The 26328-nt window shown below is 54.8% G+C and overlaps 1 protein-coding gene and 2 long non-coding RNA genes across 3 annotated transcripts in view; 1 reads left to right on the plus strand and 2 right to left on the minus strand.

Moving 5' to 3' along the window:
• Positions 1–1214: 1214 nt before the first annotated feature.
• LOC128773032 (uncharacterized) lies at positions 1215–2765 on the minus strand. The gene is made up of 2 exons (XR_008417255.1): positions 1998–2765; positions 1215–1825 (listed from the first exon to the last, which is right to left on the minus strand). It is a non-coding gene; the product is annotated as an uncharacterized LOC128773032 (long non-coding RNA).
• A 2292-nt stretch (positions 2766–5057) lies between these two features.
• Positions 5058–8685, minus strand: LOC109253790 (uncharacterized). Its single transcript, XR_008417256.1, has 3 exons — positions 7936–8685; positions 6049–6570; positions 5058–5251 (listed from the first exon to the last, which is right to left on the minus strand). It is a non-coding gene; the product is annotated as an uncharacterized LOC109253790 (long non-coding RNA).
• Positions 8686–10762: 2077 nt separating this feature from the next.
• Positions 10763–26328, plus strand: part of PAPLN (papilin, proteoglycan like sulfated glycoprotein) — a 35973-nt gene continuing 20407 nt past the window's right edge. The window contains 15 exon segments of the mRNA XM_019427052.2: positions 10763–10840; positions 13887–13958; positions 16261–16376; positions 17209–17269; positions 17512–17614; positions 19139–19269; positions 20101–20184; positions 20186–20225; positions 20585–20665; positions 20750–20922; positions 21043–21166; positions 21560–21686; positions 22670–22877; positions 23459–23641; positions 23837–23978. Of these exon segments, the coding sequence (XP_019282597.2) occupies positions 13893–13958; positions 16261–16376; positions 17209–17269; positions 17512–17614; positions 19139–19269; positions 20101–20184; positions 20186–20225; positions 20585–20665; positions 20750–20922; positions 21043–21166; positions 21560–21686; positions 22670–22877; positions 23459–23641; positions 23837–23978 (1639 nt within the window). The 5' untranslated portion in view covers positions 10763–10840; positions 13887–13892.

Consider the following 26328-nt stretch of genomic DNA (forward strand, 5'->3'; position numbering starts at 1 on the left):
CTGAGAGATTTGGGGGACTTTATCCTGCATCTAGATTTTTAAAGATTTTGTCCACCAAGTACTGTAGCCCATTAGTAGTAATTTGTTTTTCTATTTACTAGATTTACCTACATATGCTGTAAAATGGCGTTAAGCTTCTTTGGTGAGGTGACTGGGTTTTACTTGCATGAGCCAGACAGATGTGAATGTAGGGTTTGTTAAGATTTTCTGAAACACTGAAAATGACCTCTCTGCCAATTCTGCCATCGCGGGAATCTATCTGCTTGGGAAGCCTTGGTTTCCCAAGCTTCCTTCCCCTGCCCCATTCCCTCCTAGTTCAGGAGTCTTCTCTGGAATAACCCAGCCAGAAGGTCATCAGTAGACATCATCAGGGGTGCCTTGGTGGCTCAGTCATTTAAGCATCCCACTCTTGATTTCAGTTCAGGTCATGATCTCATGGTTCATGAGATGGGGTCCTGTGGCAGGCTCTGTCCTGGCAGCACAGAACCTGCTTGGGATTCTCTCTCCCTCTCTCTGCCCTCCCCTGCTCATGCTCACGCTCTCTCTCTCTCTCCCTCTCTCCCTCTCTCCCTCTCTCCCTCTCTCTCTCTCTCTCTCTCTCTTTCTCTCTCTCTCTCTTTCTCTCTCTCTCTCTCTCTCTCTCTCTCCCTCTCTCCCTCTCTCCCTCTCTCCCTCTCTCTCTTTCAAAGCAAATAATAAGAAGACATCATCAGGCCTGAGGACTAAAGTCCCAGTGGAAGGGGAAGGACTCTTATGTCCTGTCTGACCTCTGCCTTCACTCTGGTCTCTTTCCTGTCTGCTTTCTAGGGCAGGGCTGGTAAAGGCAGAACGGACTTCACATTTTCTTTCTATGGCTACTCTGGCACTCAAATGGCTCTCCTGGCCCTTCAGAAGGGAATTCCGTGAACGTTAAGGGCCCTCAGTCTTTGTGGGAACCCCACAGTGCAACCAGCTAGCTTAGGGGTGAGTGTGTTGACTCTGGTGATGGAGGATACTGCCCCCGAACCGAGGTGTCCCTGTGTCAGATGGGCCCGTGGCAATGACCCCGGAGCAGCCACTGTAGGGAGACCTACGGACCGTCTTCTCCCCACCCCTGTCCACATGTAGCAGGTTATCCTTTGAGGGACTCTTTCTGGCCATCAAGGGCCAGATTTTCCCCTTTCCCTCTTGTGCCCTAGAGAAACCGATGAGGTAATAAATAGACGTGTTACAAGTGATTATGCAACTTTGGTCATTAAAGATGTGACTCACCAAGGCACTCCAAGCCTGTGATGATTGCACGGATTGATTTTTGTTTTTAAGTCAAATGCACTGGTAAACATTTTTGTGAGGGGAGGCAGGTGATCTGACCTAGAGAGGCCGGTCTCAGTGGGACGTCGAGGTGAGCAGACGGGGCTGCCTGGCAGCTGCGGGCTCCCTGCCCACCTGCTGTTTGGTGAGGCCCTCCGTCTCCCCCCTCCCCCAGCAGCGCCCTAGCCTGGCGGGCGAGGTGGAGGAAGAGGAGGAGGGCGAGGCCTGGCCACCCCGGCACGGAGCTCCTGCCCCGCCCCGGGGCCCACCCCCCACGGGGCTGGCCGGCCCAGCTGGTTTCGCAGCCGCGTCCCTAAATCCGCCCCTCCCCGGCCGCCGCCACCGCCTCACCCCGCCCCGGGATCCGACTCCCTCCGTGGGGGCCGCGGGCCTGCGGCCTCGTTCCGTTTCCCGGGGGTCTGACGCTCACGCGGCTCCCCCAGCCGCCCGGACACACGCCTCTGTTATTTTGTCGCGGCCCGGTTCTCTGGACAGGGAAGCCAGCAGAGAAGGTCTCTCGTCCACCCTGGCGCCTCTGGCAGGATGAGGGGAGCCAGCGCGGGCAAGTGCACGCAGACCGCGGGGCTGTGCCTCCCAGCTGGCCGCCAGCCCCACCCCCCCTCCACCCCCCCACCACCCCCCCACCCTCTAGCGGTGTGGGGACCAGCGGGCGGAAGCGGTGGGGGGAGCTGGGTGCGTGCACTCACCGCCCCATCCCAGGCCTCCTGGGAGGTAGTTGCTCAACAAGTGTTTGTGAGCCAATGAAGTAATGGTGGATTAGGGGTCCACAGGAGGGGATTTCCATGCAGGACGACGTAAACAGGTCTGTTTAAACAGGGAAGATGTTTTAAGTAGGAACAAACATTTACTAATTTTGCCCTTGTTTATAATGGAGAATGTGGAGACAGGAGGCCAATTAGCCTTATCTGCTTAAGGGACCCTGCATTTTATAGGGGGTGTTCAGAGTTGAATCCAAACAGAATTCCTACCCCAGGCACGCTTGTGATGTTGAGAAATAAATATATGGGTTTGTCCTGGGTCAGTGTCACCACATTGAATGCAGGAGGAATAAAGGACAGCACAGTTCTTAATACTTGTATTTACCCCTCATTCAACCAAGAAAAGCCCCAGAGGAACCTAGTTGCCTCGTGAAACCAATTCCACTGAGCATTTCCTATCAATGTGCCTCAGACACTACACCCAGCCCATCACAAGCACAGTCTCAGGTCGACCACATCCCACCCTGTGAGAAGGGAACCCTCCTCATTTCACAGGTGAGAAACTGGAAGCTTTGAGATGGCGAGGAACAGCCCAGACTCATGCACAACAAAAAGGTGGGAAAAAATAAAAATAAAAAAGGGGCACCTGGGTGTCTCAGTCATTTGAGCATCTGACTCTTTGTTTTAGCTCAGGTCATTATCTCACAGTTCATGGGTTCGAGCCCCATGTCAGGCTCTGTGCTGATGGTGTGGATTCTCTCTCTCTCTCTCTCTCTCTCTCTCTCTCTCTCTCTCTCTCTCAAAATAAATATAAATAAACTTAAAAAAAAAGAAAAAGCAGGTGGGAGAGGCAGCCCAGCCCAGAGCCTGTGCTTCTTAGCTCCAGGATGGAGGGGCACTGGAGACCTGTTTCTGTAAAGTTGGATCACCTCTCTGGGACTCTTTTTTTCTCCTCTGTAAAATGCAGAGCCTGATAATGTTTCTGAAATTTTCTTTTTTTTTCCCAAATATAATGTGTTGTCAAGTTGGAAATTTTCTAACTAAAGCTCAACAACAGGGGAACACGAGACCCTGAGCGTCTAGGACACTTCCCAAAGTAGCAACCCCGTGCAGAAACGTCTGGAGTTGAATATACATAAAAGTTACCATCTGAATCATTTTTAAGTGTGCAGCTCATAGGTATTCAAGCTGTTCATAATGTTATGCAGCTGTCACCACCACAGATGTCCCGGACTAACCAGCCCTCCACCCCGCCCTCCCGGCAGCCCCTGACAACTGCCGTTGTCTACTTTCTGTCTCTATGAACTAGATTGCTCTAGGGACCTCAAGTTAGTGGAACCATGCTGTATTTGTCTTTTTGTGTCTCACTATTTCTCTTGGCACAGCGTTCTCAGGGTTCATCATGTTGTGGGTTCGTTTCAATAGAAAGATAACCACAACACCATCATAAACCATTACCCAATATATTTCACCCCTCCCCCCCAACATAGCACACTCCCAATCTTAAAGTTGATGTTCCCCGGATCCATGCCTTGTGCTGTGTATTTGGTGTCTTTCTGCAAACCCTGCTTTGAGAACTTCCTCCCCTACTCTAGCCACCAGTGCAGCCCAGTCACAACTGGAATTCAGGGTGTGTGCTGAGTGGAGGCCTGTGCCAAGAGCCTTCAGGGTCCCCAGGGCCACCCCCATCTCTCTGCTGCCCTCCTTTGTTCTCAGCCCCTGGGGCGGTTGATTCCTGGGAAGTTTCCATTTTAACATTGATTTTTGTTTACCTTAATCTATGGTCTTCCTTTTATTTTTTTAAATTTTTAAATTTTTTTTCTAATTTTACTTTTTATTTTTGAGAAAGAGCGGAGAGAAAGAGTGCTAGCGGGTGAGGGGCAGAGTGAGAGGGAGACCCAGAATCTGAACCAGGCTCCTGGCTCTTGTCAGCACAGAGCCCAATGTGGGGCTCAAACACATGATCCACGAGATCATGACCTGAGCCGAAGCTGGACGCGTAACCGGCTGAGCCACCCCGGCGCCCCGTATTGTCTTCCTTTTAAAAATGAAGAAACTGCCATGCAGGAAGGTTAACTTGCCGGACACGTCCCAGCCAGTGAGTACAGATGCCAGATTCCAACCCAGGCCTGTGGACCACATGGACTTAACACCTCTTCCAGCCCCACCGTCTCCCACCGCCTCCCCCACGATGGAATTCAGCAGGCCACCGGCCTCTGTCACCGTCATTAACATTGTGCTAACGTTGTGAACCCCATTTGTAGTCATGTTGTGTTTAATTTGTGCAGGCCTACAATCCCTTATTTGCAATTATGAAATTCAAAAGGCTCTGAAAACCAAAAGGTTTCTCTTAGGCTTGTGAGTAGGTGTGGCCTGAGGCTATTCAGAGTCTCAGTTTAGCCTGTTTAGGTGAATATTTGTATGTTTTGCTGCAGAGGTATAAGTGCGTGTAGTTTTGTTGTTGATTTTGGTTGGTTGGTTTTGATTAAAGAAAGCTTCCAGAAAGTACTGGAGGTAGTATGTCATATGCAGTTTAGTAACTTCTAAAATCTGAAAAATGCTCAACCCTGAAACACATTTGGCCCCGAGAGTTTCTAATAAGGAACTGGGGCCTAGACATATGTAATGGGATTATAGTTATATAAAGCTGTAAAAATAAAAGGCTTAGACCTAGTTTTATGTCCATGCATTTTTTTTTTTTAATTTTTTTTTCAACGTTTTTTATTTATTTTTGGGACAGGGAGAGACAGAGCATGAACGGGGGAGGGGCAGAGAGAGAGGGAGACACAGAATCAGAAGCAGGCTCCAGGCTCCGAGCCATCAGCCCAGAGCCTGACGCGGGACTCGAACTCACAGACCACGAGATCGTGACCTGGCTGAAGTCGGACGCTTAACCGACTGCGCCACCCAGGTGCCCCTATGTCCATGCATTTTTAAGTGGTATCATGCTCTAAAATAAGGGTCAGGATAATAGGTTCACAAATTGCTGAAGTTAGAGAAGCTCCCCACCCCACCCTACCCGCCCCCCCCCCCCCCCCCCCCCCCCGACAAAGTTAGTAGAATTTCCCCTTTCATTTAACTTGAGCATTGGGAATTGCATTTCCGAATTGAGAGGTGCTGGTCCTCTGACTTTCTGAGTGATGTTTCTAGGCCTTTGGCACAAGGCACAGACACTTGTCAGCTTCCAGGCTGAGAATTATCCAAATACAGAGGCTGAAGCGGCAGAGGAGATGAGCCATGCCCTGAGAGTGTGGTGGAGAGAGACTGAGAAGAAAGGATCTGAAGAGCTTTGGCAGCTGGCCTGTGGGGGTCCCAGTCCCCGGCCCTCCCTGGCAGCCCACAGGGGACAGCAGCAGCAGAGCAGGGGATGCTGAGGCAGAGGCACAGGGGTCTTCAGAGGGGGAGAGAGGACCTGCCCTGTCTCTGTCACTGCTGATAGGGGCACCGAGGCCACTGCCACTCAGCCATGGGACACCCACCCTGAGCTGAGGGGGACCCTCCGGGCCTGCATGCTGCAGACTGGCCCCACACCCCACATTGACCTTTGTGGGGGCCTGAGCTCTGAAGCCCCCTCCCACTTAGGAAGCAGAGGGTGGGCACAGTGGGCTCCTCACACCTTCTCCCTTAATGTCTCCAGGAGTTCATGCAGTTAGCTTCTGCAGGAGACTGTAGGCCGACCCTTACGGTGTGTGTGAGCGTGTGTGCGCACACACACGTGTGCAGGGGTGAGTGTGTGTGTTCCCGTGTGGAAGGAAAGGGATGAGATTGAGGCTGGAGCTGCTGGGCGGAAGCCAATCAGGAAATATTTTCTGGAAAGCCCCCTACCTCCCTCCGTGTTGCCGCCCTAACACCAAGCGTCTTCAAATGGCCTCGCCCTCCCTCCTGGTGCCCTGTCCCAGGATCTGGACTGAGGATGGCGCAGATGGGGTGGGTCTGTGTCAGGCCTGATGTCACTGAAGGACATCCCAGGATTTGTTCTTTCTCTCTGGGTGGCCCTCATGTCTGCAGGAAGTGTCGAGGAGCTATATTTCTGACCCACCTTTGAGCATAAACCTCCCCTCCACAGGTCAGGTGGCTTATCTTATGACAGCACTTGTCAGATATACTGAGCTTTGGACTTCTTCTCATGGTCTTGCTCGGTGTTTCAAGGTCCTGACTTGGATATGGCAGCAACAGGGGGAGGAAGACAGATTAGTGTTGGGATCTGAAAGCACAGAGTCAAGTTGAGGGACAGACTGGCAAGGGGCATTTAACGCTCCCCTCCCCCACCCACCCGCAACTTTGAATGACTCCAGCAAGGGAAATGGATATATGCATGGGAGGGGGAGGGAAGAAAAGGCAGAGAGAGAAACGGAGAAATCCTCTCATGTGAAGCGTTCTTTTTCCTTTTGGATTTCCTTTTGCAGATAGTTTTATTCCGGATTAACACATAGCGCTAGAATGCAGTGCCCTACTAGAAGGTAAATTCCCCAAGGGCAAGACAGTCCGTGTGTTGCGACAGCTTGGGACAGCCGACCACATCTCTTCCCAGCTCTGTGCTCAGCGACATCACCTTGGTAGCCTGAAAACGGACATGGAGTATTTACACCACGGAAGTTGATAAAGGCTACTGGGCAGCACTTTTTCCCTCCAGAGAGCTGGGTGTTACGCGTTTGCCAGCACTGGATGGGTTCTCTCCGCAGCTTCTGGAAGAGGAGGCCTTCGAGTGTCCCTGGAATGAATAAACAACCATCAGCAAGAGAGGGAAGAAGAGAAGCAGCGTTCTCTCCAAGTCCAGTTAAACAAGCGCCGTGTGCCAGCAGCTGCACATCGGAACGAGGTTCCCATCCGGGCAACCTGCCGCCTCTTGCTTCGTAAGTCTTGGCGGTCAGGGTGCAGCCGTGCTCCTTCCTGTTGGGGTTGGCATCTACGAGGACCATTCAGGGTTTTCTCTGGGGATGATATGGGTCATTGTAACCTGAAAGTGGTGGTGGCAGCTTCCAGAGACCAACAGGACAGTCCTAACCAGAACTGCTCCTGGGCCATGGTCTATGGCATTGGTGGGGACTCTGGCCCTTGTCTGTGCCTGATTCTCCAGGCTTCCTGTCAGTTCCATGAGCTCTCAATGTCCTTACTTAAGCCTCAACTTGCTCAGCTGAGCCTCGCACAGAGGGTGGGTAGAGTAGGGAAGTACTTAGCCGCTATAAAGCGGCTCCCACTTGCCCTGACCTTGCAAGATTCACAATTTAGAGGGAGGAAAGTGACACATTCGTATCACTGTAGTAGTTCCAAAGTGCAATCCTGGCGCCGTGGGAGCACAGAGGTAGGCTTTAAGGGAAGGCCTCCTGGAAGTGGCCTATCCTTGGAGCCTGGAATGGGTTTCCATTCTAACCCAACCTTACAAGAAGATCTGGCCGCTTATTTCTAGGCTGTGTCCCTGGATCTGCAATCTGCTGAGATGATCCAGATGTAAAGAACCCAGGAAACAGGCAGAGGGAGCATGGGGCAGAAGGAACTTTTGCTGAGCACGCACTTAGTAGGGGCTCTATAGCGGCTAAGTACTTCCCTACTCTACCACGCTCTGTGTGAGGCTCAGCTGAGCAAGTCGAGGCTTAAGGAGGTGACATGATTTAGTCCTAAATTCACACACAAAGCAGAACAGGTTCCCAGTCTAGGTCTGTCTGCCTCCAAGGGCTGTACCCCTTCTGCACCCTGGGCTTCTCAGACTAGCAGGTAGAAGGGCCAGGCAGAGGGGGATTTACAATGAGAGGGAAGGTCTCACACGTTTCCCCAGAATCTTCTTTCTAAATCACCATTTTGTGTGTGTGTGTGTGTGTGTGTGTGTGTGTGTGTACCAATTGTTTTTGGTGAACAGTTATGTTCTGGGCACTGTGCTCACACATCCCTCTGGGGTAGAGAACTTGAGGCTTGGGAGAGGACTACTTACCCAAGCCAGGAACTGCTCCAGCCTGGCTCCTTCACGCTGTGTGTTGACTCTGCTTCCCTACCTTCTGGGTCTTCTTTGCAGTGGCGGTGGGGAGCAAGAAATCATGGGCCTGGGTGCCTGAGAAGGGATCACTGAGGAAAAACAGGAGCAGATCAGGAAGGTGCCTCAGCGGCTCCACCCCCCAGAGCAGGAGAAGCAGCTTCCTCCCACTTAAGGGACCTTTGACCAAGCCCAGAAAATTCCTGGCTGATGGGGGCAGGGAGTGGGGCTTCTTGAATGGAAGAAGCTATTTTCTTTTTCTATACAGGCTTTGGGTAATTCCACTCCCTTTTCTCTGCCAAGCTTTATCTTTGCCTAAGAATTCACACTAGTCCCCAGGGGCCCCTGCTACACAGCTGCTGCCGCTTCTTTCTTCACTGATGGGTAAGAAATGGGACAGATGTAAAATGCTTATGTTTTAATAAGCGTTTTGTCTGAGCATCAGTGACAACTTAGAGAGATGATCTACAGGGGCTGGGGCTCTGAACGGGGGCGGGGAGCTTCCTACTGGTGTTTCTCTGCCCGAAAGGAGGCCGTGGGAGAAATGACCAGTGCTCAGGGTAAGTAAAGGACGGAAGGTATAAGAAGATGAGGGAGGGGGGCTTGGGTGGCTCAGTCGGTTGAGCATCTGACTTTGGCTCAGGTCATGATCTCGCGGTTTGTGGGTTCGAGCCCCGCGTCGGGCTCTGTGCAGACAGCTCGGAGCCTGGGGCCTGCTTTGGATTCTGTGTCTCCCTCTCTCTGCCCCTGCCCTGCTCGCTCTCTCTCTCTCTCTCTCAAAAATAAAAAAAATAAAGGAGATGAGGGAAAGGGACCAGCCATGTGACCTCCCCACCTCCCATGTGGCCCAGGGCCAATGCTATTTTCCTGGGGGTAGGTGATTTTCAGTCAAAAAGGGATGGCAGGCAAGAAGTACCTTTGCTGAGAAAAAGGACAATGCGGAAAGGAAATGAAATGTATCACATGTATTGAGTCCCTACTTTGATCCTAACTAGTGCCTTGGGCACAGGTGATGGGGAGGCAAGCTTTGTCCTTAGCCTCTTACAAGCTGAGTCAGGGAGACTCGGGTTCCCACAGAGTGATGCACCATAAACTACAGCAGACAGGGACAGAGACTGAGGGAGCGGGGTGGGCACCAATTCTGCCTGCTACGGTATGGGGAAGGCTTCTAGAAGAGGTGACATTTGGTCAGGGCCTTGAGGGATGAGTAGTAGCTTGCAGGGTAGAGTGGATTTTCAGAGTGCATTCTAGGCAGTGTGAAAAGCTGGCTGGGAGGGTAGCAAACAGCAGCCTGTGTGAGGAGAAACAGCTGTGGCTGAAGTACAGGCATACTTTGGAGATACGCCAGGTTCAGCCCCAAACCACTGCAATAAAGTGAATATCACAATAAAGTGAGTCAAATAGATTTTTTGGTTTCCCAGAGTATATAAAACTTAGGTTTACACTATACTGTAGTCCATGAAGTATGCAATAACATGTCTAAAAAACTAATTAAAAATTTTCTTAAATGTTTTTAAATTTATTTTTGAGAGACAGAGAGAGAGACAGCATGAGTGAGGGAAGGGCAGAGAGAGACTGAGACAGAATCTGAAGCAGGCTCCAGACTCTGAGCTGTCAGCATAGAGCTTGACACGGGGCTCAAACTCATGAGCGGTGAGATCATGACTTGAGTTGAAGTCAGACGCTTAACCCACTGAGCCACCCAGGCGCCCCTAAAACATTTTTTTTAAAGTAAACTGTATGCCCAGCACAGGGCTCAAACTAACAACCCCTGAGATCAAGAGTCGCATGCTCAGCGGGTTAAGCTGAGCTTTTGATTTCGGCTCAGGTCATGATCTCACAGTTTGTGAGTTTGAGCCCCACAGGGGGCTCTGCACTGACAGCACAGAACCTGGTTGGGATTCTCTCTCTCCCCCTCTCTCTGCTTTGCCCCCCTCTAAATAAATAAATAAATAAATAAATAAATAAATAAATAAATAAATAGATAGATAGATATTTAAAAAAGAAAAAACAGAGTTGCATGCCCTACCAACTGAGCCAGTCAGGTGCCCCTAAAAAAAAACATTTTTTTCTAATTAAAAAAGACTTCATTGATGAAAAATGCTAACCGTCATCTGAACTTTCAGAGCATCCTAACCACTGATCACTGGTCACCATAACATATAATAATGAAAAATTTTGAAATATTGCCAGAATTACCAATATATGACACGAAGTGAGCAAATACTGTTGGAAAAATGGGGCCAGTAGACTTGCTCTAGGCAGGGTTGCCACAAACCTTCACTTTGTAAAAAATGCAATAAAGTGCAATGAAGCAAATTACACACACAAAAAAACCACAACAAAAAACAAAAAACCCCAAAACACAAAAGCACCCAACAACCAAAAACCCTCAATCCTCCAAACCAACAACCCAAGGAGGCACAAGAAAGTGAGGTCTGCCTGTACAGAATTCAAGGGTGGAAGAGGCTGACGGCTGGACACAGAGGTGTGTTGTATGTAAGGTGAGCATGGAGGGGGATGATACAGAGATGGATGGCTTAGACAGAGGAAGTGGGACCAGGGTGGTGACTGGTGCCCCCCCAGTAGAGGAAACACAGAATGGAGGGCAAGCCAAGCTCTGGCACAGACCCAAGGGGATCCAGCACGGGTCACTGCAGGGGGGCGGGGGCTTTCCACTGGGATTGGGGATGGGTGTCTGCAGGGCTGGCTGGGGCGGGGGGAGATGGGGCGGGGAGAAGCCAGCCAGCGGCAAGGAGAGAAAGTCCAACCTCCGCAGGCGTTCCGCGCCGCCAGGCCAACCTCCCATTCCAGGGGCGGGCACCGACGGAGCAGCGCTGCGTGCCCCGCGCGCCGGGAGACCCAGGTAGGAAAGCGGAGGGACAGTGCCCCGGGCGCAGGGGCGGCTCGCTCCGGGGCTGCTGCAGGGACGTGCCCCGCCTGGCCCGCAGGAAGAGCGGTATCGGAGGAAGTAGGGGGTCCCGGAGGGGAACCCGCCTCCGGCTCTGTCCACCGAGGTCACCGCTCCGCACCGCACCTCAGGCGGGGCTGGGAGGTCACCGGCGGGCGGGAGACGCCGGGAGCCACTGCGGCTAGTGGTGGGCGGTCGGACGCAGCCGGAGCCCCGCGCAGACGCCGTCCGCCCCCTCGGATCTTGCCTCCGTGGGACGCCTTTGCCGCGCCTCCCAGGCGCCGGGCCCGGGAGACCGAGCGTGCCCCTCCCGGAGGTGCCGTCAGGGCCAGCACGTGCCCGGTGGCCCTGGCGCCTCGCGTGGGAAGGTCACCTTTCCACTTTGGGGGGTCTGCGCCCGCGCGTTCCCGGGCGGACGGGTGGGGGGCGCGGGCACGTCCCCGGGCCGGGACTGCGGACCGCGGGCGCCTCCTCGTGACCGACGTGGGGAAGATTCTGCGTGGGAGTAAGACGGGGAAGGGTGTCGCACCGGCCTCGGGCGTCTCCGCATCCGCTGGGGACCCTGCGGACACGTGGCGCCTGGCGCGCAGGGACCTCAAGTACGGGTCGCGGGCCAGCCCCCGCGAGGAGGAGCAGACGGGCTTGGCCTCCGCTTCGGCCCTGGTCCGGAACCGCCGCGTTCCTCGGGGACACGGTGTGAAAGGAGCCCCCACTCTCGGGCGGGTGCGCAGCGGGCCCTGCCCTCGGGCAGTTGGGGGAGCCCCGCAGAGTAGTCCGGTGCCCAAGACCCAGGGCTGGTCTTTTTTGCGTTTTTCTCCCAAGTGAATTGAAATAGCCTTCCAGGCTTTCCAGGACCTTGGGATTGCATATGTGGGCCTTGATCTAGTGTAATTGCAGCCGTGGTGGTGGTACCTAGTAGCAATTTTAAGTCCGGTCTTTCTTCTGTCCTTCCGTCTCTCCCTTGGCTCTGCTCACCTCCGCCCCTGAAGGCAGCCGGCTTTAGAGAAGCATCTCCCCAACACTCATCTTGGCATGAGCCCTAGAACAGTACGGTGCTGTTACAGGAGCTGCGGGGCGGGGCGGGGGCGGGGTGCGCAGAGCAGAGGTCGTCCTGGGCGGTGGGGTGTGGGAGAGAAGGCCGTCCCCCCTGCCCCCCCCCCCCCCCCCGCGCTGCAAGCCCCAGGAACCTCTGATTTGACTGTGAAAATAACGACCAAATGAATCAGTGTTTGTGCTAAATTAACGAAGCATGTACGTCGCTAAACGTGCCAGGTTAAATTTTGCTGAACTTGGCTTGTGTGTGCTCTGTTTTGTCCTTGTAAAATGAAGTCATTTTATGCTTAAAAAAAAAAAAAATTAGAACATTGGTAGAATTACAGATTTGTAAATTTGAACTTACAAGTCAGTACTTGCTTGCTGTTTTGTACTGAAGGAGCAAATTGCTTATGTCATTCTTTGGTACAGTGCACAGACTGAACACAAACACCACACTGGGGTCCGCTTGTGGAGACTTTCTTGTGCAGAGAAATGCTGACTTGGGTTTACAGTAGGGTTACAATTGACATTTTTAAAGCATTTGAGCTTTGAAAGCATCTTGGGAGAGTTTTTTAAATGCAACTTGTAAAAATGTTTAATTTTGAAAGAGAGTGCGCCGCCTTCGCATGAGCGGGGGAGGGGAAGAGAAAGGTAGACAGAGGATGAGAAGTGGGCTCTGTGCTCATAGCCTGATTCTTTGGGGCTTGAACTCAAACCTGGAGATCATGACTTGAGCCCACGTTGGGCGCTTAACTGACTGGGCCATCCAGGCGCCCCCAGAGAATTTCTTTAAAAAAATTGTATATATATATATATATTTTTAAGATTTTATTTTTAAGTAATCTCTACACCTAACCATGGGGCTCAGACTCACAACCCTCTCATGAAGAGTCGCGTGCTCCACTCACTGAGCTAGCCAGGCGTCCCTGTATTAACAAGTTTTAGAAACAACTGGTGTGATGGATTAAAAAAAATTTTTTAAATGTTTATTTATTAAGAGAGAGAGAGACAGAGCATGAGTGGGACAGGGGCAGAGAGTGAGGGAGACAGAATCTGAAGCAAGCTCCAGGCTCTGAGCTGTTGGCACAGAGCTCGACGCGGGGCTTGAACCCACAAACCTGGAGATCATGACCTGAGCTGAAGTTGGATGCCTAACTGAGTCACCCAGGCATCCCTGTAATGGATTTTTAAAAAGCAATCTCTTGGGGCGCCTGGGTGGCCCAGTCGGTGCAGCATGCAACTCTTGACTTCTGCTCTCGTCATGATCTCGGGTTCTTGAGATAGAGCCCTGCTTGGGCTCTGCGAGCTGAGAGCGTGGAGCCTGCTTGGGATTCTTTCTCTCCTCTCTCTGCCCCTCCCCCACTCATTCTCACGCGCTCTCTCAAAAAAAAAAAACAAAACAAAAATTTAAAAAGCAACCTCTTGCTAAATTAAAAATAGGCTGATTGCTTTGATTCTGAACCGGTCTTTCAACAAGAAGTATTTTTTTAAACGCTTATTTATTTATTTTGAGAGAGAGATGATGTGAGCAGGAGAGAGCCAGAGAGAGAGGGAGAGAGAGAGAATCCCAAGCAGGCTCTGCGCTGTCACCACAGAGCCCTACGTGGGGGCTCCATCTCACGAACCACCATATCTTGACCTGAGTGGAAACCAAGAGTCCGACACTCAGCCCACTGAGCCACCCAGATGCCCCTCAACGAGAAGTATTCTTAATTGCCCTCTTTTTTCCCCCTTTGAATAGTGAAAGAAGATACTCTTGGACTTTTAGAAGCCAGTAGTAGGTCTTCTCCACTTCCATCCCCCACCCCTCCCCGCCGACATGAGCACCACTGAGCCCCATGGCCTCCCCTCTGGTCCCCCTGTGGCTCTCTGGTCACCTGTGGGCAACGGGGAGGGAGGGATGCACCCCTGCCCACCCACTGACTGGTCCTGATCCCTGCCCTGCCCACCCCGGCCTCTCCCACAGGCCGAGATGCAGGCCGAGATCCAGATGTTCCTGCTCGTGCCCCTGCTGCTGGCCCCGGCCCCTGGGTCCTCGGTGAGTGCGGCCCTACCTGGCCAGGCTCCCAGCTTGGGAGCAGGGAATGGGGGATGGGGAATGTCCCAGGGTTTAGGACCAGGGAGGAGCCACCCCACCGCAGCTCAGAGCCGTGTCCCTGCGGGGAAGGCCAAAAACAATAAAGTTCCTTTAAAAGCAGATGGCACCTTGAAGGGGTCTAGTCAAGGTGCCCGGAGCTGCCCGCCAGGCTGCAGGGTGCAGTTTGCAGGAATGGCAACTTGCCACTGCCCTCCTCCTTCAGAAGCTTAGACCCCCCCCCCACCCAGTAGTCTTCCAGGGAGGAAGGAAGGGGAGGGGGCTGTGCTGGCATAAGCCAAGACGCAGGCTAGATGGCTCATCCCATCTGCAGTCTGCCTGGGACAAAGCAGGCTGCCCCTCAGCTTGACTGTTTGTGCTTCGAGGTTTGTGGGTGCCGGTCATTCCTCCTCGCTGGGGGCTGGCATCCAGGGCGGGGATGGCCACCAGACCTCTCTGAGATGATCAGCGTTCTGAATCTGTGCTGTCCCGTAAGATAGACACTTGGTTACCGAGTGGCTACACATGGCTACCGAGCACATGACATGTGGCTAGTGCAGCTGAAGAATTGTTTTTTCTTTGATTTGATTTCTTTAATTAACTTAAATAGCCACACGAGGCTCATGGATACTGCATTAGTGCAAATTTAGAGGACACGGGAGCCCACTGGTGATCAGTGTAGCTGTTTTGTTAACAGGGCCCAAAGAACAGCTTCCTGGAGAGCAAACCTGGGGGCCTGAGGTTATATGAAAAATCTTCTAGATGGCAGGACAAACCTCCAGGAGAGGAGGGGCCGCAGAGCTGGGCTTGGTCCTGGGAGCTGCTCCTGCCAAGCTTCTGCTGGCATTGACTGGGTGGAAGGCATGGAAGCAGCCAGGTCCCATGCTGCCCCCGGAGAGCTCTTTGCTAGGGGGACCCCCACATCCCTGCCCACCGTCTGTGAGACAGGCAGTCCCTGGGGAAGGAGGGGAAATGCCGCCTCTGTAGAGTGTGAGTCAAGGATGAGAAGGGGCAGGGCCAGGCAGCATGGGCCACAGTCAGAGTGATGGGTGGGCTAGAGGCCAGCTGCCCACGGTCACCTCTGCCACCCCATGGTCCTTGTTCCCTAAATGTCACACCATAAGATCCTTGGCACAGGCTTTCTCTGGTGCCTGGACATGAAGCCATCGCTCAGGTGGAGGGGCTATGTTGCCAGAGTCAAGGCCCCAGGAGGAAACCCAGAGCCACCCCCTAACAATTGTGTGACCGTAAGCAAATCATCAGGCCTTAGATTCCCTTTAATTGGGGGTTATACTGTGCAGGTGAAGTGAGTCAAGGTGCACAAAACGACCTGGGTCCTATTAGGTGCTTTCTGTCTTAGGAACACCTGAGCAACCTTTTCCTGCCTCTTCCTCCCCACACCATGTGAGCTCAGGTGGGGCCTAGAACTCTCCTCCGCCCCTCCACTGCACGCACCCAGCTCAGCTGCCTCCTATTTCTGGCCTCAGCCAAGGGCAGAGCCACCACGGGGTCCCCGAGTGCTTCTTGGCTCTTCTCAGGGCTGACAGGGGTTAGGGATGAATAAAGCGGATATGCACCCTGGCCGTCACGCCCAGTCACCGCCTGCCAACCCCAGGCTGGTCAGGAGTGGTTTCCTCTGCCTCTGTTTCCACCCACTCACACCTTCTCTCACCCCCACCGCTGCACGGCACAGCACAGCCCTGGGAAGAGCGCAGCAGGAAAGGGGGCCCCTGAGTTGCCCTGGGAGGAGGAAGTCAGAGCAGGAGAGACTGGGTACTGAGAGCAGGAGCAGGTGAGGACAGGCCAGCAGGAGGACGGGCTGGACCCGCTTATTCTGGCTCCACACCATCAGCTTGTGGTTTGAGTAATTATAGAGAAACAAAACATGCCTGTGCTGCCCGTGGCTGAAGCCAAATGTGCTTTCGTTCCTCGGGGAGACAGTGTGGAGGGGTAGGTAGCCCGGCTCTAAGATCTGGCAGGCTTGGTCCCTCCCTCCCATCTGCCGGGCAAGTGGATGTCTGCTTCGTGGGTGCTGGGCACAGGAGGCCAGGGCATGCTTGCAGTAGGGCTTTTGGCCCCTTATGGTGAAAGCTGGCGAGTTCTGTAATGAATGTTCGGGGTGCCTGGTGTTCTTGCCGAGTCCTTGAAGGGCCTGGCTCCCAAGGTGAGATCGGGGAATGTTTTTAGGCAAGGGTCCTCTGGGGAGCCCCAGTGCCCTTGTGGGGGGCTGAGTGACTCACACTCCTCTGCGTGTCTTTTCCTCCAGGCTCCCAAGGTGAGGCGGCAGAGTGACCTCTGGGGCCCCTGGGGCAGCTGGGGCCCCTGCAGCCGGACCTGCGGAGGGGGCATCAGCTTCCGGGAGCGCCCCTGCTACTCCCAGAGGTAGGCCCCAGAGCCGGGGCCAGCCTGTTAGAAGAGGGCAGGGGGCAGGCTGGTCGGGGAGTCCGCTGGTCCTGAGCAATAGGTTTGCTCTGGGAGCAGCATCGGTGGAATATTTGGAATCAAGTCCATTTCCCACATACGTACACTCTGATTCCAACAATCAACCTGATTTCAGGGGAACTAGAGACAGGCCTGCCTCACGTGCCTGAGTCTCTAGTTCCTAATGCTTCAGGTGGCAGGTGCAGTAAATTCTTGGTGAATTACTGAACGATCTTCAACAATTGCTAACCTGTGCATTTTCTCCACCTGCAGCCTCTTTAAGTATACGTGTCTCCCACTTTAATAAGTGAGGGATCAAGCGCCTATGTGCCCTGCACTCTGTGCCATGGCGGGTGGGGCACAAAGCAAGGGGGTGACCCTTTGCCTGTTGGTGGGTTACCTCACTATTCCTGAGAACCTTGCGTGAAGAGGAAGAGACATGAGCTATTATTCTAAGCACCTTATGCTCATATACACCTTAAATGGCAGAATAACCTTACCAGATGTGCATATATTCCGTCTTATTTTATCTCCAAAGGCAGAATTCGGGTCTTCTTTGGAAATCTGCTTTAAGAGGCCGAGTAGCCCCGAGTTAGAGAAAGTCCAGAATAGGCTGCTGAGTCCAGCTTCTTCCAAGTATAAACTCGGGGCTCATTACACCTACCTGGGGGAACCTGTGCGTGCACAGGCATCCCTCCTCTGTCCAGCGGGGCCTGCGGGGGAGCCCCAGGAGGAGGAGGGGGTGTTGGTTGGCGGGGTCCGGACCTTCCCGGTGCGGTGTTCTCATCCTCAGGACAGACGGAGGCTCCAGCTGCGTGGGCCCTGTCCGGAGCCACCGTTCTTGCCACACTGAGGTAAAGCTCTGGGACCCTCTACCCGGCTGACCTCCCAGTCCCCGGGGCGTCCTCCCACTGGTGCACAGCCTGGGCTGCGGGAAGCCCCTTCCTCACCCCACACCGCAAATGACAGGCTCCCCTCCAGCAGCCCAAAGCCCCAGCAAGGAGGTGCTCTGGAGCTGTGCCAAGCAGCAAGGAGATGTGGGGGGGGAGGGAGGAAGCGCCCACCTGCCCCTCCCTTCCCTGCTGGCCCCCCGCAGAGCTGCCCCACCGGTGCCAGGGACTTCCGGGCTGAGCAGTGTGCCCAGTTCGACGGCCAGGACTTCCAGGGAAAGCGTTACAAATGGCTGCCCTACTACGGGGGTAAGTGGCGGTCCTCCGCCCCGGTGCCCCTGCTGCTGTTCCCCGCCTTGCTCTGCACTGCGCCCCACCTGTTTGGGATCTCCTCCGTACATTGATCTTACATTGCACAATTCCTACCACCATTTTACAGATGCTCTGTCAAATACGTTAAACAACAACAACCTTACGGTGCCACCGTTCTCCTGGCGTGTGCCCACTGCAGCACAACAGCCGGGGTCATTTTGAGGTCTCTCCATCCTTTTTTCCATCTCTGTTTTTCAAACAAAGCCATGAAGGCCACGCCCTTGCCATGTGAAGCCCGGCTTTGTTTGGCCTGCTCCAGAAGTATTCCTCAAGGTGCACAGAAGCCTTGGGGAGGAGGAGTGCTGGTAGGGTGGGTCCATGTTTGGGCCAACTGCAGGCTGGGGCTACAAGGGGCTTGGTATGGCAAGAGTCCATTTACTCAGGATCTCTGGCCCCCAAGGGCTTGCTCTGAAGAGCTTTGAGGAGAGTGGTTAATTTTTAGAGCAATACGGTTTCAGAAAAAACACTTGTACGTAATTAAAACATTATAGAGGCGTCAGAAGATTCCTTAGGCTAATCCTTCTGAGTGTTAGTTTTCACTGCCCATTGCAAATGACTCCTGGGAAGTATGGTACTCTGGATTCCGAATCAATGAGCATTTATATCCTGTGTGTACCAAGGGATGGGGAAGAGGGTCTTGGCTAGAGGAGTGGCCCCAGGGGAGGCTGTTGACATTCTTTGCTCTGCCTGGATAATTTAAATGTATCCGTATTATAGAAAAATAAGGGGGCACCTGGGTGGCTCAGTCGGTTAAGCGTTCAACTCTTGATTTCAGCTCAGGCTGTGGTCTTGCGGTTTGTGAGTTCGAGCCTTGCAGCAGGCTCCGTGCTGACAGCGTGGAGCCTGCTTGGGATTCTCTGTCTCCCTTTGTGTCTCTCTCAAATGTTTACAAAAATTTTTAAAAAGAAAAAAATTGGAACACAGAGGAAAGGTTAGAAAGGGTCATGCAAGGGATGCCTTCTTTGGTGTTTCACAGGATTGGTCTAGCATTCCATTTTAGCATTTTTCACATTATTTTCCCTGTATACATTTACGCATTTATAGTTATTACATAGCACCATTTTGCATCGTGTGTTATAAGCATCTTCGCACGTTACCCGCGTAGTCCTTGTAATTCTTTATAGCAAAGTCAACGTGCATAGTATTCTATGAATTAATTTCCTTAGAATAGCTGACTGTTAACACATGGGCTTGTCTATAAGGATGAGGTAGACCTCTTCAAGTGGCTGGCTTTTTCTTTATCTTGGGGTTTTTCTTCAACTTGATCCCCAGGAATGCAGCAGTTTTGTGGCCGTCCCTTCTCCCTGGGGTGGGGCGGGGTTCTGAGCCACTGGGGGAACAGCTGCAAGGGCTTTCTCTCTCTGCCATCTGTGTGATTCTGGCCCCTGCCCATGCTTCCCTGTTCCTAGGGTAGGACTTGGTGCTTGCCCGGGGTCTCAGCTTTTCCCTTTGCCTGCTCAGCCCCGAACAAGTGTGAACTGAACTGCATTCCCAAGGGGGAGAACTTCTACTACAAGCACAGGGAGGCTGTCGTGGACGGGACGCCCTGCGAGCCTGGCAAACGGGACGTGTGTGTGGAGGGCAGCTGCCGGGTGAGTTGCGCCCCTGCCCACCTCCCACCTGCTCCCCCCCCCCCCCATGCTGCCCATCCTGGCCTTGGGCTTATTGAAGGCTGTCCCCCTGCCTATCCCCCCCCACCCCCACACCCCTGTTACTCAGCCTGGGGCCCCACTCAGGCTTATTGCAGGATGTCCCCTGCCCCACACCAGCAGAGCCAATGGCTCTCATGAGCTTGATGTCTTACCATGACCAGCTTCTAAGGTGTCTTTGCATTGTAGATGCCCTAGGACCTTTTTACCTTTGCCCTTTGAAAACTTGAGCACCGTGATAAGAGCAACCCTCTGGGTGGCAAGTTACAGAAGCCCAACTAAAACTGACAAAGGGGTGGGGGGGGGGGGAAGCCATCGGGGGATGGGCTGGCGACTTCAGGTGCCTGGATGAGACTGCTGGAAACGTGAGGTGTGTACCTGGCCACCAGCAGCTCTAACCTCTGGTTGGAGATGGTGCCCTCTTTCCAGGAGTTCCAGTGAGCTGGGGCTCCCTCTGATTTGTCTTGGCTCGGGGCGTCCCGTGAACCACTCTCTTTGAGCAAGGCGTAGAACCTGCTGATTTGCCCACACCCACCGTTGGGGGGCTCTGTCCACACTATGGGAAATGAGGTGTTGTTGCCAGAGGAGGGGAGACAGGTGCTGAGCCGGCAGAAGAAGTAGATGGCCGGCCACAGGCTACATCCAGTGCTTACTCGGCCTCAATGGCTGATGAGTACTCACTGCTCTTCCCTGATCTGACCAGCGACCAGCGTTTGGATCCTGGTGTATCTGTGACTCCCTCTGGTCTTTTTCATCTCCTCCTCTGCCCGGTAGGCCGTTGGCTGTGACCACAACCTAGACTCATCAAAGGAGGAGGACAAGTGTCTGCAGTGTGGGGGTGACGGCACCACCTGCTACCCCCGTCACAGGCACCTTTGATGCCAATGACCTCAGCAGAGGTGGGGGTTCTCTGGGGGCCCATAGGCCGTTGAGACGAGGGTGTGTTGCCTGTCCCTTCCTCTCCTGTCTTCCATTCCATCCGAGTAACCCTCATGGCACTGGGAGGGTCCAATCTGGCAAGTGTGATCTCACACTCCCACCAGCTGGATGCCCCTGCTCAACCCTCCCCCACGGTCCCCATTTCCTACCCCCCCATCCCCAGTCAGTTTGGGCGCCCAAGCCTGCTGACCCTTCTTGCCTTTGCGGGGCCACTTTCCCTTCTGGAGGACTCTTCCCCAAGCTGCCCAGCCCTGCCTGTCCCCAACCCCATCTGTGCTGCTGTGGTGTGGGTGGGCCCAGAGTATTCTTGCCCCTGCAGGCTACAACCAGATCCTCATAATTCCCTCGGGGGCTACCAGCATCCGGGTGGAGGAGGTGGCCGCCAGCAGGAACTTCCTGGGTGAGTGGTCTGGGGTGAGTCTGGGCTGTGGCAGGGCGGTGGGTCCTGCCCCAGCTGCTGACCGGGCGGCTCACCTCTGCGCAGCGGTGAAGAGCATCCGTGGCGAATACTACCTCAACGGGCACTGGACCATCGGGGGTGCCTGGGCCCTGCCTGTGGCCAACACTGTCCTGTACTACGAGCGAGGGGCCGAGGGGGACCTGGCGCCTGAGCGGCTCCTGGCTCGCGGCCCCACCTCAGAGCCCCTAGTCATTGAGGTGAGGGACTGCCAGGGAGCGGGGCCACCTGCTCCCCGAGAGGCGAGGTGGGGGCCACTGGTCTGCTGATGAGGAGGGATCCCACTGGGGGCAGGCCTCAGTGAGGACCCTCCCGCACAGCTCCTCAGCCAGGAGCCCAACCCAGGCGTGAGCTACGAGTACCACCTGCCCCTGGGCAGCCCCCGGCCCGGCTTCCACTGGAGCCACGGCTCGTGGAGTGACTGCAGCACCGAGTGCGGTGGAGGTGAGGGCAGCCCCGGGGAGATGGACACGTACGTGGGACATTTGCATGTCTTGGGGGTCACCTGGAGGAAACCCAGGGGTTGGGGACTCCATGAAGGGCCCCCCACTTCTAAGCTAAGAGAACCAAAGGAGGCTTCCCCAAGGTGGCAGCGGAGGCTGGGCTCGGAGTCGATGGCCATGCATCGTAGTAGGGTTCCATCACCAGCAGATCATACTCCTCAAACCTCAGTTTCCTCATCTGTAAATTGGAGATGACGACGGCACGTATCCCAGGGGGTCAGCTGAGAATCAAGATGACACTTGGGGTGTGTCCAGAATGATGCCCAGCCCAGAGAATGCGTTTGGTGGAGGCTGACTGACCCCGCCCCTGCCCGCGATGGCCGGGCCTCTACAGGTCACCAGTCCCGCCCAGTGTTCTGCACCACTGACAACGAGGTCTACCCTGACCACATGTGCCAGCCCCAGCTGCGGCCGACTGACCACCGCCCCTGCAGCACTCACCCCTGTCCGCAGACCAAGCGGTGAGGCCTCTGCCAGCCCCCTCCACCCACGGTGGGGCCCGGGCCCTTGGATAGGAAGGCAGTGTGGTCTCTAGGCCACTTGAACAAACAGTTGGGTTGGTCCAGGTCTCCCTACAGCTGTGGCCAGAGTGGGGCAGAGGCAGCTGCCATGGGGGGAAAGCAGTAGAGGGGCACGGGCATGAGATCCAGGGCTGTTCTGTCCATTCATGTGTGCCCAGTGCTCAGAATGTCCAGGCCGGTGGTGGGAGAGTAGGGAAAGGTACTGGAGGCCCTGTCTGAGCCAGCAGGGGACTTGGCAGATGCCAAGAAGTGGGCCAGGGATCGGGCCAGAGGGCCTGTGGGCATCAGCCATGCCTTTGTTCACGCACCAAGGACCTCTTACCTGCACCAGCCCAGAGCGTGGCACCTTGCTGGGGCCCAGCGTGCCTGCAGGAACAGGTAATCTGCAGGCCACAGGCTCCCTGCCACGTTGGTGCAGTCCTTCCACTCTCATGGCCTTGGTGGCAGCTGGCCTCTCGGGATGGTGGTGGGCTTGGCTTTGCATGGTGCACTCGGGGCTGCCCTTTCCTCTGGTCCTTGTGCCGCAGGGCCGGGCGGTACCACTCCACGAGTGGGTGAGCACGGCCCCTCTGGGAGATGCCCCAGCTAAGGTCAGATGCAATGGCAATGGAGTCTGGCTGGGGATGACAGGGCACCTGGTGAGAAGGAGAAAGGGGGATTGAGTGAGGACAGGAAAGCTAAAACGGGCAGCTAGGCTCCGTGCTGTAGGGACCAGTGCTCAGTGGTGGGAGATGGCAAGTGGAGGGCTTGGCCTTTGGTGCAGAGCTTTCTGCCTCCCCTCCCCCTTGCACCTGTCAGGCCTAGATTGGGGCCAGGTTGGGGGATCCCCAGTCCACTCTGCGTGTGACAGCCGGTGCCAGCTTGGGCCTGGGCTCCGGCTCCTGCTGCTGGGCCAGCCTGACCGGATTCCTGCTCCCTGCCAGCTGGAAGACGGGGCCCTGGTCGCTCTGCTCAGCCTCCTGTGGCGGCGGCTCCCAGTCCCGCTCTGTCTACTGCGTCTTGTCCGATGGGGCTGGCGTCCAGGAGGCCACTGAGGAGGCCGAGTGTGCAGGCCTGCCCGGGAAGCCCCCCACCATGCGGCCTTGCAACCTGCAGCGCTGTGCATCCTGGAGCGCGGAGCCCTGGGGAGAGGTGAGGCCCCTGCCTAGAAGGGGCTGGGGTGGGGGTGGAGGGAGGGGAGGAAATCAGGTGCTGGGCCTTGGGGGCCTGGGCGGCAGCAGAGTCTGACTGGGAGGCTTCTCCTCTGCTGGGGAAATAGATCTGGGGAGGTAAAGTGACCTGCTAGGCGGTCTTGGGAGCTGTGGCCAAGGCGGGGGCTAGGAGGAGCTTCTTGGACTCTTCCTCCTTCTCCAGGATCCCAGGCAGGGTGGGAAAGGCTTTGCCTCGGCACAAAGAAGCAGCTGAGCCCATTGTTTGGGGGCGAGGGAGGAGCTGGCACTGTCTGGGGCTGCTGGTCAGCTGCTTCCGGCACGTACATATGTCCAACTTTCGAACGAGGGGATGTGGAAAAGGTACCTAAGCTTGGTGTCAGCAGCCCTGGTGTAGGCTGTGTGTCCTCAGAAGAGTGACTCAGCCTCCCTGAGCCCGGGAACCGGACGTGGGCAGTAGAGTGCTGTCCACCCTCCGTGCCGGCAGGTGCGCCTCCAGCTGTCTGCCCTGGCATGGCTCCTCCGGGCGAGGGCGAGCTCCTGCTGACAGCCTGGTCCTTACAGTGTTCTGTCAGCTGTGGTGCCGGGATCCGGAAGCGGAGTGTCACTTGCCGGGGCGACGAGGGGTCTCTGCTCCAGGCGACAGCGTGCTCCTTGGAGGACCGCCCCCCCGTCTCTGAGTCCTGCGCGCATGAAGACTGTCCCCCCGTCAGCGACCAGGCCTGGCATGTGGGCGCCTGGGGTCTAGTGAGCACTTGCTTCCTTCGCTTCCGTAGCTGCTGCCCAATCCCGGCCCCTTGGGTCTCTGACAGGTGGCCGGACACTTGACCATGCTTGGGTCTGACCTGCATTACCGGGCGTGTTCCCCCTCCCTTCCTTGTGGGGACCCACAGCCTCAGGGTCTCTCTCCTTCTGTTTGCACGCCTACCCCGCGGGCCCCAGTGCTCCAAGAGCTGCAGCTCGGGCACTCGGCGTCGCCAGGTCGTCTGTGCCCTCGGGCCGCCCAGCCGCTGTGGGAGCCTGGCGCAGTCCAAGCCTGGGGAGGTGGAGTCCTGTAACACACAGCCCTGCCACCTTCCTCCAGGTGAGGACGGGGTGGGGGTGGAGGGGGTGTGGAGTGTGCCTGGCCTGACCTCTTTCCCCACCACGAACCAGCCAGCGCTTCCTAAGTGCCACCCGGGCACCGGCGGGGCTCCTGCATCTCTGTCTGCTGAAGGCTTTGCCGCCTGCAGCCTCTAACTCTGTGCAGCCCCGTGATCAGCCCGGTTTCCCCATCTGAGGCCGTGTCCCCATCCCACCCCCCAAAGCCCACGTAACTGCTGTCACTCTTGGGATTATTTCCTTGTGCCGCAGTGATTGCATACGGCTTGTCAGGCCTACTGGCTTCCTTATTCCCGTTTATACCCCTGCCCCCCAGAACTTAGCACAAGGTGGGTACTCGGTAAATGTTTATCATCGAATGACTGCGTGATTGAGTACAGAGGAGGGAGGTGGTCCAGGAGAGCTTGTCCTCACACGCTGCTCCTGCCCTTGTCTTCCCCTTCCCCTCACCCCCATCCTGACTGGGAAAGATGTCCCAGGTACGAGGAGCTGCAGGACAAAGCGCCCAGAGGCCGGCACTTGCTCGGTGTGAGGACGGGATATTGAGGAAGAATGTGGGTTGGGGCTCAGCTGGGAGGAGGGGAGTGTGGGTGGCGGGCTCCTGATACCGTAGGAAGGTGTGTTTGGCCCTGACGTGCTAGTGGTGAGGGCCTCGTGAGCCACGATCGTAGACCTCCAAGGGAGGCCCCTGCCACGGTGACTAAGAGCAAGTTGTTTGGAGTTAGCAGCTAACCTGAGTTTAAGTCGCTACTCTCTGTTGCTGACCAGCCACGTGGCTCTGGGTGAGTGCCTCTCCTCTCTGATTCTCAATTTGCCCACCTGTACAATGGGGTTAATAAGGGTGCTTTTCTTAACGATGGTAACTTGGCACTGTGCCTGAACACACAGAGCTTGATAAGCAAAGGGTCGGAAGCAGTGGTGGTGAGGCCGTGTGGGGGCCCCTGGGCCAGGCTCCTGGGGTGCCTCGGCCTGGCCTGGCCTTTGTGGTGCATGAGCAGGAGGGCCCTCCAGCTCCTCTGAGTCCAGCCCCCTGGAACCACTGACACCTTCCTGGAAGAGGTGGCCCTGAGCCTGCCCCAGAGAGGCATTCACATAGGTAGAAAGGAAGGAAACAGAAAGCGTTTCAGGCCAGGCTGAAGTGCAAAAGAAATAACCTTCATTGCTACTTTTATAAAAATAATCTGTGTTCGTTGTAGAAAATTGGAAGATATTAGGAAAGCAGCATATAGACAAGTGGGATCGCCTCGATCCCATGCGTTAGTGGGATGAATCGAGTGTGTTTCCTTGTTTTGTGTGTGGGGTTTTGTGCATGCTTTCCCCCCTCACAGCCATTTGGTGTGTGAACGTTTTCTCATCTCCTGACTTCTCGACGGAGGTCCGTGATGGGCGGGAAGTTAGAACTTAGGTGGCTTCTGGGGTGTAGGTACCGTTACTAACGCTGCGGTGCTAACTGGTGTGCCCAGGGGAGTCCTGCGGAAGCCTCTCCTCCTTCTCTTTCTAGAGCAGCACTTGCTGGCAGAAATAGAGGGCAAGCCACATCTGTTACTTAAAATGTTCTAAGAATCGCATTTAAAAAGTAGAAAGAAGGGGCGCCTGGGTGGCACAGTTGGTTGGGCGTCTGACTGTTGATCTCAGCTTGGGTCATGATATCAGAGTTCATGAGTTCGAGCCCCACATTGCGCTGATGGTGCAGAGCCTGCTTGGGATTCTGTCTCTCTCCCATTCTCTCTCTCTTTGCCCCTCCCCCTCTTGTGCGCCCCTGCTCGCTCGCTTTCTCTCTCTCTCAAAATAAATAAACTTAAGAAAGTAGAAAGAAACAGGTGAATTTGTATTAAATAATGTTTTGTTCAGGGTGCCTGGCTGGCTCTGTCAGTAGAGCATGTGACTCAATCTCAAGGTAGTGGGTTAAGCCCCATGTTGTCAGGTATAAAGATTACTTAAAAATTTCCTTAATTTAAATAGTGTTTGGCGGGGGGCCCCTGGGTGGCTCAGTCGGTTAAGCGTTCGACTTCGGTTCAGGTCATGATCTTGTAGTTCATGGGTTCGAGCCCCGCAACGGGCTCTGTGCTGACAGCTCAGAGCCTGGAGCCTGCTTCGGATTCTGTGTCTCCCTCTCTCTCTCTGCCCCTCCCCTGCTTGTGCTCTGTCGCTCTGTCTCTCCCCCTCAAAAATAAACATTAAAATTTTTTTTTAAATAATGTTTTATTTAACGCAATTAAATATTTTTAACATGTAAGCAATATAAAAAATGGCAGGATATTTTACATTCTTTTTTTCACAAGTATAAAAAAAAATAAATCTTCTAAATTCCGTGCATCACTCAGACAGCATAT

The sequence above is a fragment of the Panthera pardus genome, unplaced genomic scaffold (genome assembly GCF_024362965.1).
Source record: "Panthera pardus isolate Hobbes unplaced genomic scaffold, ASM2436296v1 HiC_scaffold_24, whole genome shotgun sequence".
NCBI classification, from domain to species: Eukaryota; Metazoa; Chordata; class Mammalia; order Carnivora; family Felidae; genus Panthera; species Panthera pardus.